This window comes from Strigops habroptila, chromosome 8, assembly GCF_004027225.2.
Source record: "Strigops habroptila isolate Jane chromosome 8, bStrHab1.2.pri, whole genome shotgun sequence".
Classification (NCBI taxonomy): domain Eukaryota; kingdom Metazoa; phylum Chordata; class Aves; order Psittaciformes; family Psittacidae; genus Strigops; species Strigops habroptila.
Genome location: NC_044284.2, coordinates 40,751,579 through 40,764,839, shown reverse-complemented (window position 1 = coordinate 40,764,839; position 13,261 = coordinate 40,751,579). Strand labels below are relative to the sequence as shown.

General features: G+C 41.6%; 1 protein-coding gene across 5 annotated transcripts in view; it reads right to left on the bottom strand.

Moving 5' to 3' along the window:
* The window catches only part of RASAL2 (RAS protein activator like 2), a 186,766-nt gene that overhangs the window by 89,909 nt on the left and 83,596 nt on the right, over nucleotides 1–13,261 (bottom strand). For all 5 annotated transcript variants that reach the window (XM_030495124.1, XM_030495125.1, XM_030495127.1 and 2 more), the window contains exons 2-3: nucleotides 12,331–12,458; nucleotides 2,980–3,106 (exon numbers count right to left, since the gene is read on the bottom strand). In XM_030495124.1, the coding sequence (XP_030350984.1) occupies nucleotides 2,980–3,106; nucleotides 12,331–12,458 (255 nt within the window). The remainder of the gene's footprint in view (nucleotides 1–2,979; nucleotides 3,107–12,330; nucleotides 12,459–13,261) is intronic.

Below are 13,261 nucleotides of genomic sequence, written 5' to 3'. Positions count from 1 at the left end.
ACAAATTACGGCTTACTGTACTGAAGTATGTGGAAATTGGTGTCTGCCTTAGTATGTGGGACTGTAAACCATAGTGGTTCAGCAGCTGCCTCACAAACAGCTGAGCCAACCCTGCAGCAAGGGTAAAAATGAAAGAGACGGCAAGAATGATTACAACAGCCCTTGGGTAAAGCACACATAACTTAATGTTGACCTTTGGTGAGTTACACATCTCTTGCTTCAGCTTCTCAGCTGTAACGTGGGTAGTTTCTCTCCCACACACTTCCTAGGAATGGTGCTACAAGATGTGTGCACAAAGCTGTAAAGAATGCCATAAAAATTTGCAGAATGGGTACTTCTGCTGATTATGCAGAGACTCTGAAGAACACGCACTGTTCCAGTTGCTCCACTAACAAAAAGATTGGCCTCATATGGTACTCTTGACATTTCATACAAGGTATAACTTGTATGTATGTTATAACTTGTAGTGTTGCACATGAAAAAGTTCCATCCCCTGATTTTCCTTTTTCTGTTTTGTTTTAAACAAATAAATTAATGTATCATGAGAGGTATGGCAACCCTACTTAGAGGAAAAAAAGCAAATGCCATTGCTATGCCTTAACCTTTGCACTAGAGCCAGCCCTAAGGAGCTTTTCTGAAAGTAGTAATTTCAGATATCATCATAAGATGCAACGCCTGCTGTTGCCATGTTATGCACATGCTTCCCTAGGACAAGCTAGATATTCTTATCAGCTCTGCATAGCAATTTGTCGGCTAGATATTTTAGCTGCCTCTTACGCTTTTCAGCTTTTGGTGTCCATTCCAAAGCTATTTTAGTCCAGTTGTTATCTGTACTGCTTGTGATATGTTCTGGCTGCCACCATCTGTTTCCTTCTCTTTATAAAAAGATTTTCAGTGGCTTCCTTCACTGGTTTGTCCTCTGGCTCAACATCTCGACACAAAGCTATTCCCACTGCTTGCTATCAACCCACTTTTTTCCATCAGCAGGAATTCTGTAATTGTGATAAGAGACATTTCTAACCAGGATGTGAAAACAAGGGAACTACCTAGGGTGCTGCAATCAGAGATTATATATAACCTTCCCTCCCACTAATCCTCATCCTTCCTCACAGTATGGGCATTGCTCAATCTTTCTCCAGCTCATGTCTGTCGTCTTCCCCCCCACTGCATGCCCACTTCCTTTAGCAACACACTTTGTGACATCTGCATTCAATACGGCTGTAGCTGTCATATGGAGAAGACCATGTGGATGCGAGTTTCTCTTTTAATACATTCTTGTTAGGCATACATCAAGACGCCACATGCATCTAAAATTGTAGCAAAATACACAGTAAGGCATATACCCAAATAGCACAGTCATCCATTCTGTATGGCAATTCAAGAAAAATGAAGGTTACAAGGTTACATTTAAAACATAACACTGGGATTCCCAGCTATTCAGATGCTCAGTGAAGTCTAGAAATTATTCTATGCATTTTTGCACATGGTATAGAAAAGGAAGGTATCTAAGTCCTAGATTTTAAAGGTCTTTCTAGTTTGCAAAGCTGCAAATAATATTCACTGCATAACACAGACAGGTTGCAATATGGTTCTTCATTCATCTCACTAGCCGCACATCTGAAAGAAGTACTTTGCCTATAACACTGTGTAAGCATACTGGGTTTAGTCCCAAACAAGATGATCATTTAGACCTGTATTTGAAATTCCACAAACAAATCCAATAGGGGTTCTGTCACTTGTCCCCAAGTTTTACCTCCTAAATCCCCAACCTGTCCTGTTTCTTTTCAGACTTCTAATCCAGAATCAAATCCAAAAAAAGAACCCTATCTGCCTTCCTCAAATAAAGAAGAGTTAAATAGTGCTATTGGCAAGTACAAATAAATAAGTACTATAGTTGCAATGTGTTAATCAACTGTCTAGAAGAGTGGGATTTTAATTACTTGTGTGCAATATACTCACAGAATAGTACTATTTGGCATAAAACTCAGTTGAGTCTGTGAAACAAAAAATACCTTACCTGCTCTTCACTTTGGATAACAATATTCTCAAGGCTGCTTCACTGCTTAGAGATGCATGTTACTTATTTTCTCATAGCTTGCTGTCTCCCAGGATTGATATTTTTCACATCTGAACTAAGGAAGAATTGTTCCTCGGTCCTATCAGACTATGCCAAGGAAAGCTTGCATAGGTTGGGAATAGAAAGAAGGGTTCACTTGCATGTGGTTGCTGTCTCCCTTCACTCTTCCCTTCTTCTGGAAAGAGTTGATATGACACTCTTCATGCAGCAACGGGTGGAGTGGAATGAAGAAGGAAATTGGGCCAAATCTGGACTTGAGAATCTACCGTAACAGAGCTTTTGTCTGTCATTTTTATTACCTGCCCTTTCTTTTGCTTTCCCTAGATTTCAACACGTATAATTATAGCCAACAGCAGCAGGCAGTTGGTTCGTTCTTTTAGGAACTGCACCCTTAACAGGCCGGAGGTAACTTATAGAAAAACCTGTTATCCAGTACTTGTTATGAAAATATGAAGCAAAGGAAATACCACAGAGACTCAAAGTGAGGTAAAACATAACCATCTAACAGTTCTAAAAATGACTGTGAACCACTAACAGCTATCTGCAAAAGCTGCATTCCTGTTGACCTACGTTCAGCAGCTCTCAGTTGTAAATCCCAGGGCTGTTTAGTAATCTTACAAACACAGCTACAAATCTTCCTGTATGCAGCAACAACCCAGCTTCTCTCGTGCCCCTAATAACCTCACTATGCGTGGATAAATCCTGGCGTCGGGAAGTCATGTTGCTGGAAACATTTACAAACAATGCCGCAGTCGCATGGCCTCCACCACCCCCACCTAGGTGCGGCGCTACCCGCCTCAGCAGGCTCCTTTCAAAGGATGCTGCCTGGGACGCAGTGCCCGCCGATACAGCTTGCCGCTATGAATCAAAACACATGCGCTGCAGCCAAGGTTTCTACTTACCTAGTTTGGTGGCCCCCTCTGGCGGGTACTCGGGAAATTGGCCCTCGGAGGGGACGCTCACCGTCCGGCGCAGGCAGCGCCCTTTGGTAGCGTCTGCTTGCGGCTCCTGGACCCCATCGATAGGCACCTGCATAAAAAGGATGCCCACAGCTGTTAATCTGCCTCTCGGTCATGCTGCTAATATGCCATCTTGTTAAGAACTCGATTTTCTACTCATCTGGTAATCACTTTCAAACGCAGTTTGGCATGCCTGGCCTTACCACAAAATTCCTGGTGCTCACCAGGAACGTGCTGCAGCAGTAAGGAGAATTAGTGGACACACAGCCCGGAGAGGGCTGCATGCAGGTGTGCAGCAACCAGCGCTCCAGAGGTATCAAGTCACAACACAGCCAACCCCTCTGACTAACAAGGCAGTCCTGCCTTTCAAAACTGGTTCTCCAACGCCAGACCCATTGCTACCCAGTCTTGCCCGCTTCCATGCTGGGCAAGTCAGGCAGAGGCTGCTGGTCAGATGGCTACATGCGAAACTTCGAAATTGCTAAAGCATTTTTGCAATCTCAACACATATTCAGTGATTAGCTACAGCATGTCAGAGAAAAATTGACATTCTGCTGGTCGTATTGGGGCATATGGAGAAAGAGGATCTCTTCTATGATTAAGTTAAACTCATCCTAGCTGGACCTCAGAAGGCTTGAAGAAAGGCTTAGGGTCCTCGCTGTTTCACAGTAATAAAGTTCTGTACACTAATTCTCTTTAAAAATACTGAATGTATAAAGACCTTGCTTCTTTTCCGAAATTTTGCCAGAACTTGACCCCTCAGGGTTTGCTCCCCCCTCCACCTTGCTTTTAAACACCTGCATGAACAGCTACATTTTGCTAGAGAGGTGCTTATGCTAGAGGGAAAACAAACCAAAACAAAACCAAAACAAACTACCTATCACTACAGCTACAGGGCATTTAGACAAAGCCAAGAGCTTTAAAAGAGCCTAAGTGGTACAGTCTCTGTCCAACTGTATGTCTGGGAACAAGAAGTGAGCCTGTATTGGGTTTGATTGGTAAGGTTTGGTAACGGGGCAGCTACAGGTGTGGCTTCTGTCAGAAGCTGCTAGAAGCTTACCCTGTGTCCAAGAGAGCCAATGCCAGCTGGCTCCAAGACGGACCCACTATTGGGCAAGGCCAAGCCCATCAGCAACAATGGTAGCGCCTCTGGGATAACATAGTTAAGAAAGGGGAAAAGTTACTGTGCAGGAGCGATTGCAGCCAGAGAGAGCACTGAGAATGTGGGAAAGAAACAGCTCTGCAGACACCAAGGTCAGTGCAGAAGGATGGGGAGGAGGTGCTCCAGGTGCTGGAGCCATGATTGTAAGTCACATTATACTTTCTTTCCCCTATCCAGCTGAGGAGGGGGGAGTGACAGAATGGCTTTGGTGGACATGTGACATCCAGCCAGGGTCAGCCCACCACATATACTCCTAATGCAATCCCCCAAAGTGTACAAAGGGATTTGGAAGGTAAGGAACTATTTTATCAATTTATAAAGGAACACAGCTTTCTATGAACTGAACTACTTTATGAATTTATACAGACACCTTTGTGTATCCTGATCTTGTTTACAGGATCAGCGCAGGTTAATTCAAGCATCAGTTACTTTGCATATAGAAAGGCAGATAGACAAAACCTTCAGACAGCTACCTGCTCACCAAAGTTGCACTCCAGATTGCCCCAGCCTGCAGAAACAGGAAGACAACACTGCTTCCAGCAGGAGGAAGACATCCTTCACTCTACCCTTCTTAAGAACATACACATTGTTCTGATCACATTCATACATATTTCTTCAAATGACAAAAGACGGCAAGGTGGCGAAAGGCTGGTCACCAAAGATGGAGACTGCATGGAAGCACATCTCCAGAACCAAGCTCAACAGGCTGATAGTAATCATTGTTTCCCCAACCGTGCAGCTACCAGGGATGGGCATCTGGGGACAGTACTGCCTTATAGGGGATGTCTGGCCTCCAAAACCGGCACAGAATGAGGCCAGAGGTGGGATGTGATGGCTGATTAACAAGTCCTGATAGTGTGTTTCCATGCCTTAACAAGAGGACACCCCAATCAGGGACTTGGGAATTCCCTGAGCCTGCTGGCTGGTCCAAGTCACTTGTCCAAGGAAGCCGTGCCTTGCTACTTGCTGGTCTGCCTGATAATCATAATTATGGCCATGGTTTTGCAGGTCTTTGCATGCTCAGATATTAAGTTTAGCTCAGTACTGGTGAATTACTAGACTTGCTGTTGTTTCAACCTGCATAATTGTGCTACTGAGCTACTGCATTTCTTGTAACAACACAGAAAATCGTACTCCTGGTCTGTATTTGCTACCGCACTATTATTTAGAGATAGATTGTTTATCCCGAAAGCTGTTGGTCTGGTGTCTGTTACCGTACCTGGAACCTGAAACTTCGTGAGGCCTCCTTAAGGGTTTATATTCAACAGTTGGAAGAAACCCAGGGATGAGGGAGAAATGCAGCATCCAGGGGCTGGAGGCAGGCACAATCCCTCAGTGCCCAAAACATCTCAGTGCACTTTTGATAAGGAAGGACATTGGCGTCAAGACTACATCTGCGATACATGCAATTTGTTTTTATATAGCTACATAAAAGACAGCTTGCAGCTAAAGTAATAGAAACCCTTGCCATATTTCCTGCTGCTTATCCTTTCATATCTTCAATCATCTCTGAAAACCAAGTATTAATAGCAAACAAAAAGATATAATTCATTTGTACTGAAGGTTGTAAAAGATGTACAAGATACTGTACTATTTTAGAAACAGGCTGCACTACAATGGCTCTCACAAACTAGTTCTGGCATTTCCTGACTTTTAAGCACTTAGCATTCTCTTAAGGTCATTTTTTAATGCTATTTATTACTACGCTAGTCTATTTGTCTCCTTCAAACAGTGTTCATTTTTCAAAACAAGTTTCCCAAATCCCTAGTGTTTCTTCTGTTAAGGCTACTTTCTTTGCTGGTAGATTTTTACAGCATCTTCTTTGCTGAACAATCTCTGTGCGAGACCATGCTAGGAAGTTAAGCAGAGACTAATTTTGGTCACTTCTGCCACATTCATTCAATCAAGTTCACATACTACATTTTCAGTTTTCAACTGGAGGCTCCATTTAGCCTTACTGCCTTCTAAACACTCTTCTCCTCCACTGCCTCCTCTGTCTCTCCCAATTTCCGCCAGAGCATTTTTTTGGTGGGATGCTGCAAGCCATATGTCCGGAATGGCCATTATCAGTCACGCCACACACTTGCCTTAGCACACCTTAAAAGCACTGAGTTACCACCCTGTGACCCTCATTTCTCAGGGAACCTGTTGCACTACACTCAACTGCTACAGCTCTTATACCGATACACCTCCTGCAGCGTAAATTTATCCATTATTATGTTTTTTAACTGAGAAATCAATATAGTCCCTTTTCTTTCAAGTATACCTCTTCAGTACTTGCATGTGCTCTCGGACATGGGATGACAGAAACATTCTTTTAATATATTGACACAAGAAACCCCCCTACGACCACCCTGATAACACCGTATACAAGAACAGCAACGACAGCCAAGAGGACATTATGGATGTACTGACTTGCTGCAGAGGATGGGAATGGTGACTGAAGCCATGCTGTCCTTTGTGTCCTTGGGAAAAGCAAACAGGCTGCAGCACACCGGAGTCAGTGTCAAAAACAAATCTCTTCTGCATACCAGAGATAGGATTTATCTTCAAAGAGGAACTGAGCCATTAACAGGAAGACTGTCTGAGAGCTCAGGTCCTAATTCTGGGTCACTTAGCCTTTTGTACTTAACATTTGCCCAGACTGGGAAAACATGGTTAGGCTGCACACTAAAAAAGGTTCACTGGTATAGATACATTCAGCTGGTGCAGTACAGTCCACACCAGCAAAAACCCTGCTTTTGTTAGCGTATTTATAATGGCTTGAGAAAAAACTGATGCTGTTTATTTCACTCAGTAATTCTATAAGCTGTGTAAGGAACAACATTTGAATGCTAAGTAGCTTGATCTGCATTAGAAAATATACAAACATCCCACAATTTCATTGACGAAATTAAAGTAGCAAAGTAGCTAAATAAGAGACCCCTTGTCAGACTTAGAAGTGTTGTGTTATTTTAAGTAACTCCGTTCCAAAACCTTAGTCTACATCGACAAAAAAGAACTAACTCCAAGACTGCAGGGCCAGAATTTATTGCTTGGCATAAGATAAGCCTGCTCTTAAAAATACAGTTTCATGAACATGCAAAATGAGCTTGGTCAGCAGTTCTGCATCTCTTGGGGCTGGACATATTTTGAAACCGGTATATCGACTGCTCTGTGGTAGGTCAGATGGATGCACAGATCAGGTGGCAGTGAAACATCAGCAAGTGAACAACTAAATACCATGCAAACACCCAGCCAGACTTCTGCAATCTTCCCAAGCCTCCTCCAGCCCCTGCCATTCCCACAAGCAGTTCAGCAAAGGATCGAAGAGAATTAGCAAGTCTTGCAGAGTCACAACTCTAATGACAATTCAGGCCTTCAGCTCTTTATTATTATTATTTTTTTCCTTACAGATTTGTTATCCTGTTCTTGGCCCTGCTAAGTCTTCACCAACCTGGGAACCATATGGCCTTCAGCCGATGTGCTGAAGCTGCTGGTTCAGGGCCGAACTCTGAGCAATGCGAGCCTAGGACAAGAAGGTATGTGGGGACAGTCCAAATGCTTATAATTTTGGCAGTATAGGACAATTTTGATATAGTTTCTTTATAAATTTTTCAAGATTGGAAAAGACTGATTCAAGACAAAAAAGCTTAAGAACTTGCAATCTCTTCTGAACTGTCAGGAAGTTTGGAATCATGTCAACAAAACATTTAAATAATTAATTTTAATATTTACCTTCCTTCAGAAAGTTCTAAGCTGGCTAAAATTTTGACATAGAAATCCACTTCAAAAATGCCAACAACAAACATTTCTTTCGCCGTTTTGGAAAGTAATTAAATTTATCTGGGAATTGAAGCAAATATTTTCTTTCAAGTGGGTTCAGATTTCACAAACTCCACTTACAGGTAAAACGCATTCGTTGTAAGATACCATTGTGACATGTCTTTTGAGAATGGCAGTGGGCATTTCTGAGGAACCTTCCCTGGGGCCCCATGCATCAGTGTTTGCTTTTGCTGTTTTCTCTTGGGATCACTGCTGTTGCTCCACTACTGGTATCAGCCAAAGGAGATGGAAGAGTAGGAAAATACATCAGCGATGTCCTGGTGCTGGCCAGCACCAGTAAGTAGTAGAACTTGTCACAGTGAATGTAAATCTTTACTATCCTTTGCCCTTGATTAAAAACACCTCTAAATGCAAGAAGATAGATGAGATTTTGGGCACAGGCAGGAAAAAGGAAGAGTCCTACACAGCGAGAAGTGTTGTTCATTTCCAACTGAACATAAAATTAAAAGATTCTGTAGGACAGCAGCCAAGTTACAGACAAAGACTAACTAAAAAGCAGTCTCAAACCAGATGCAGCCATTTGTCACATTCCTCATGAAAGTGCTGTGCAATGAATTATCTATCTGAAACCGCTCTTCATAAACACTAACTTATTCCCTTTCCCTGTTTAAATGGCACTGATTTCTGCAGATACTTTTACTGTGCTTTTACAGCTCTTACGTTATGGAACAGGTTTCACAAGCGATGAAAATATCTAGGCCTTCCTGACAGTGGGAAACTGTCTTCTTCATAGAAAAAATACCTGATTTGTAAATGAATCAATTTAGACCTTTCTCCTAGGCTTAGAAGATGCTGCTTGACATTACCACTCCATGATATGTCATAGTAATTGCATATCTCCTGTCACTCATGACTCTATTTGCTAGGTCATCTTTCATGTCCCTACAGGGATTCACTTTCTTTCTACTTACTCTTTGAGCATCAATCTCTTCCCTTCAATAATAATCTTCATTCTTCAGTCTCATCTATTCTCATTTCATAAAGTTGATAAGGTGTCAAGTAATTAACATTTTCTACACTGCACAAGGTGATACCATCAGACTATTTTTGTCTAAGTACTTACCGATATTTTTTGATCAAGCTGTACCTCAAAATTTCTCTGATTTCCAACCTATTCTTGTGCTTGCACTGCACAAAATCTCTCTTGCACGTACTGTATCAAAACTGCCTTGACAATAAATCCATAGTGGTGGGACATTATAAGAAAATAGTTTTCTTATTATTCTATTTCTCAGTCTTAAAAATCTGTGAAACTCATAATGCCGTATTTTAACAGCGTTAACTGAAAGAAACCAAACTTAGCAATATACCTGAAACAATTAATCTTTCATTTACCTGTTTGCATTTTATATATTTTTACCTACTTTTCGGCTTTGACATACATGCTCGCATAATGATTTTACAAAGAATTATAAACATCAAACATTTCTGTTCCCTTTCAGTTTCACACAGAACTAAGCTTCTTGGAGCTTTACTCCATTAAGTAACAAAGCAGATGGACAGAGAATAAAATGAGATGCTTCAGACCTGGAGTTTTCAAATTACACCAGCCTTGTGATGATGCAAGCGCTCCCTTTCAGCTGCAAGGGCACTCTGCTGTTAACATCTCTTCCTTCTTCCTCCACACCCACCCCTTACTGATGGGTATCATTCTGTCGCTCACATTGTTTCAAGATCCTCTTTTGCAGTCCAAAGAAATTCTGACCTACCTACTCTATCAGCATTTTCCATGTTCAGAGCAGGAACCTCTCCACCTTCACCTCCTGTTGCCTATCACCTCATTTCAGGTTAACAAAAAACCTCCTCCAGCATCAGCTTTCCAATAATTTTACTCTAAACATAATCTTCAACATTCTTCATTAAGTAACCTCCCTCTTCCTCATTCACCTGGCCTTTTGCTTAGGCTCCCTGTACCTTTGGTCCCACTCATGGGCTTTTTCAGATGCCCCTCCTACATACTTTTCAACCATTATGCTCTTCCCAAGCATCTCTCCCCATTGCTGCCTTAGGCCTTTGTTCACTTTTACTTTTAGATCACATTTCATAGAGCTTCTTTCAACTCTGAATGACTTGCCAAGGAAAATTCAACTGAGTTGCCTCCCTTTCCCTTTTTCATCAAAGCTACAAGGGATATTTCAGAAAAATTAGCAGGTGCAAACCCAGAGTATCAGCTCTGTGTCTCTCACTTTACTAGCAGTTCTACTCCTATATGCTCTGTGTTTCTACAAGGGATTGTATGTACACTGCCATGTGTACAGACTCAGAAGCTAGATTAAAACAACATTTTATTTTCCTACAGAGTACTCATGACTCTGCCAGGAGCTCCCTTTTTCCTTTCACTCAACAGTAGTTACAAATTACTTGAAAATCAGAATGGCAAATTTGACTCCAGCTACAAGCTTCTGAAACAAATCCCATTATCAGCATGTGGAGTCACACCTTCACCAAAGGCATGTCTGCTTGGCCCACCTGCATGCAACCTTTCCAAAAACAAGTTATTTCCCATTGTGATAGTGTGGGCAGGCTCCTTTGAGAGCACACTGCAAAGACTTACTCTGCAGCTTCATTTTTGGGGGTTACTGCTGCACTTAAAACCCAGACTCTGTATAGCCTGATGTTGAATTTCTCCAGCTTCTGACAAAAAAAACAGACTGTATTTAAAATAGTATATAATGACTCAATACACCAGTGATACATCAGATTTCCCATATTTATTCCTCAGGATCTAAGCAAAAGACTCATCTTACTCCCAGCAAAATGCCTTCAATTGTATGTGGTAGGAGAAATTACGAAGCCATAAGTGCATGATTACCACCTCCAGATAATTATTTGTGATATAAGCCAGTGTTGCTTTCAATTACACTTCCTTAATGAGATGCATCCTTTCACCCCAGCTGTGCTGGTACAGTGCAGTTTCAGGAATAATTCTCACATGTCCTGAAGTTTCTTCCATATATACTTTAATTCCTTAGGTGACAGTCCTGTCAGACTAGAAAAAGAATTACATAGTAAACAAACATCATGATATAGGCCTTCCATTTTCCGTGTGTTTGATCACCTCTCCTATGCATTAGCATTGACGATGTGCCCTTCTAGTAACTCAAGTCCTTCTCTCAACTATTTCCTCCTACTCTCCCTAAGCAAGGAAATATTTCAGCCCTTGTAAATAAACCTGATCACAGCTGAAGATGAATAATATTTAGTGCTACACCAGAAACAGGTCTCATACTCTCAGCCTGTGTATGTACACAGCCACACAGAGAAGCTTCAAAAGAATCAAGAAAAACCCACAAAAATCCAAGTCATCTCCAAATGTAGGAAACCATGGCATTAGACTCAAATTCATGGGCATTTATATGCAATAAAATCTATTTCAGTCATTTGAAAACATTCCTATTTTATACCTCCTCCAGATATATTTATTTCAAAACAGGGTAAATCTCCACTAGAATCATTAAACAAAAAAACCAAACTCGGAAGCATTATCAAATGCTTCTAAAGCTCATGTATTCATGACAGCCTCTAGACATCAAATATCACAAGAAAAAACAGATCATGGCATAGTCTACAAGGAAATTATCAACATTTGCTTTCAATCCATTAAAACATGCCTAGTGTATAACCATATTGACATTACCTTCATGGCAAGGCACAATGCTAAGTACTACACGCTACACACACACAAACACCAGAGAATAATTTTATAATTAATGCAAAGACAGCTGTAGTAGCTTTAAGCATCCATGCCGAGGGGCACCCAATCTTCCTTGCTGCGTTTAGCAAGAGAGAGGGCAAACCTCTGTCTCAAACAATTTACTTTGTGACTGCAGCAAGGATGACTGTACAGTGTGAAGGTTGCACACACCTTCTCTGCCCAGTATTCCCAATACAGACACATACCTCTTTTCCCCTAACATTACTGCATTTCTGCCTACCTTTATGTCTGCACTGATGTGAGGAGGTAGGTTTATATAGCTGTGGTGGCTTTAACTACCATTAAAAGCAGCAATAACATAGAAAGATGTAGTGGCAGACTTAAAACTCAGGCTGTAAAACACCAGGAGGGAGTTTTGGATGCACAGTTTGTTGTCACTTCTTCTGTACAACTAGCATCTGTGGCATCTGGATTACAACTGTATGCACCATGCCATCCTTATGGAGACTAGGTTAGCTCTAATTTTCACCTGTTTCACACATTTCAGTAGGCTCATAAACAAAATAAAGGGGAGACTAAAAAACCTGCTGTCTCCTTTTACCAATAAAGGCCACAAAGTAAATCCTGAGTGGCCAATGAGAGCTTCTCTCACCTCTTTCTCCCTGTTGAGCAGCACCAGCTGGCTGTCTGTCAGGATGCAGTATTTCCTCTCCCATGTTGTCGTTTCAGTGTAGGGGGACTGGCCGCAGGACAGTCTGTGTGTAGGTGGTCCTTTTACATCTGTGAACAGAAAACCGCAGTGACAGAATCATTAGCATGTGTCACTAACCACCTTCTTTGCTTTTGCTGTTCTGCAGCTAGATGCAAACCAAACCTGCAACCTGTACTTTGCAGTGCCTGTTTCAGCACACTAAAAGACAAAATGCTAATCCTGGGAGGCGCCCATGTGGAGCGCTATGTAAGATACACTATGAATACTTATTTTTCTATAGCATGACTTACAGAAACGGGAATACCCACGATGAATATAAATGTCTTTGTCAAAGACTGAAATATAGCCAAAAGAAAAGACCAAGAGCTCTCACGAAAACATAATCTTCCCTTCATAACCTTCTCAAAACCATGGTTAAAAGGGGTAGCGCCCTGAATGTACTCCAAATCTTAATAAACTAAATTATTTGAGACTAAGGATAGAGAGACACATAGGAAGGAAGATGAGGGTCAAGGAAGGCAGGCTTGAAGAAGGAACAGAAAAATTCAGGGAGATGGGCATTTAATTGAGAAGGGCTTACTAGCATCTTTTGGTAGGGAAACTATTTGATTAAATTATGACAGAAAGGAGTCTTCCAGCATTTTCATTTAGCCACAGCTTCTGTAGTGACAAAAATTCAACCTCCTCTCTCTCCCCCCCAAAAACCCCACAGATCAAGCCAAAATCAAACTTTTTTGGCTCCCAGTGCTGATCTTCTAAAATTTTAAATGAATTTCCCAAGTCTCTCATGCTTGAGCTGCATATTACCAGTGCCTCTTACTACTAAGAAGCTTTCTGCAAAACTGGGAAAGGAAAGCAACATGAACAAGTG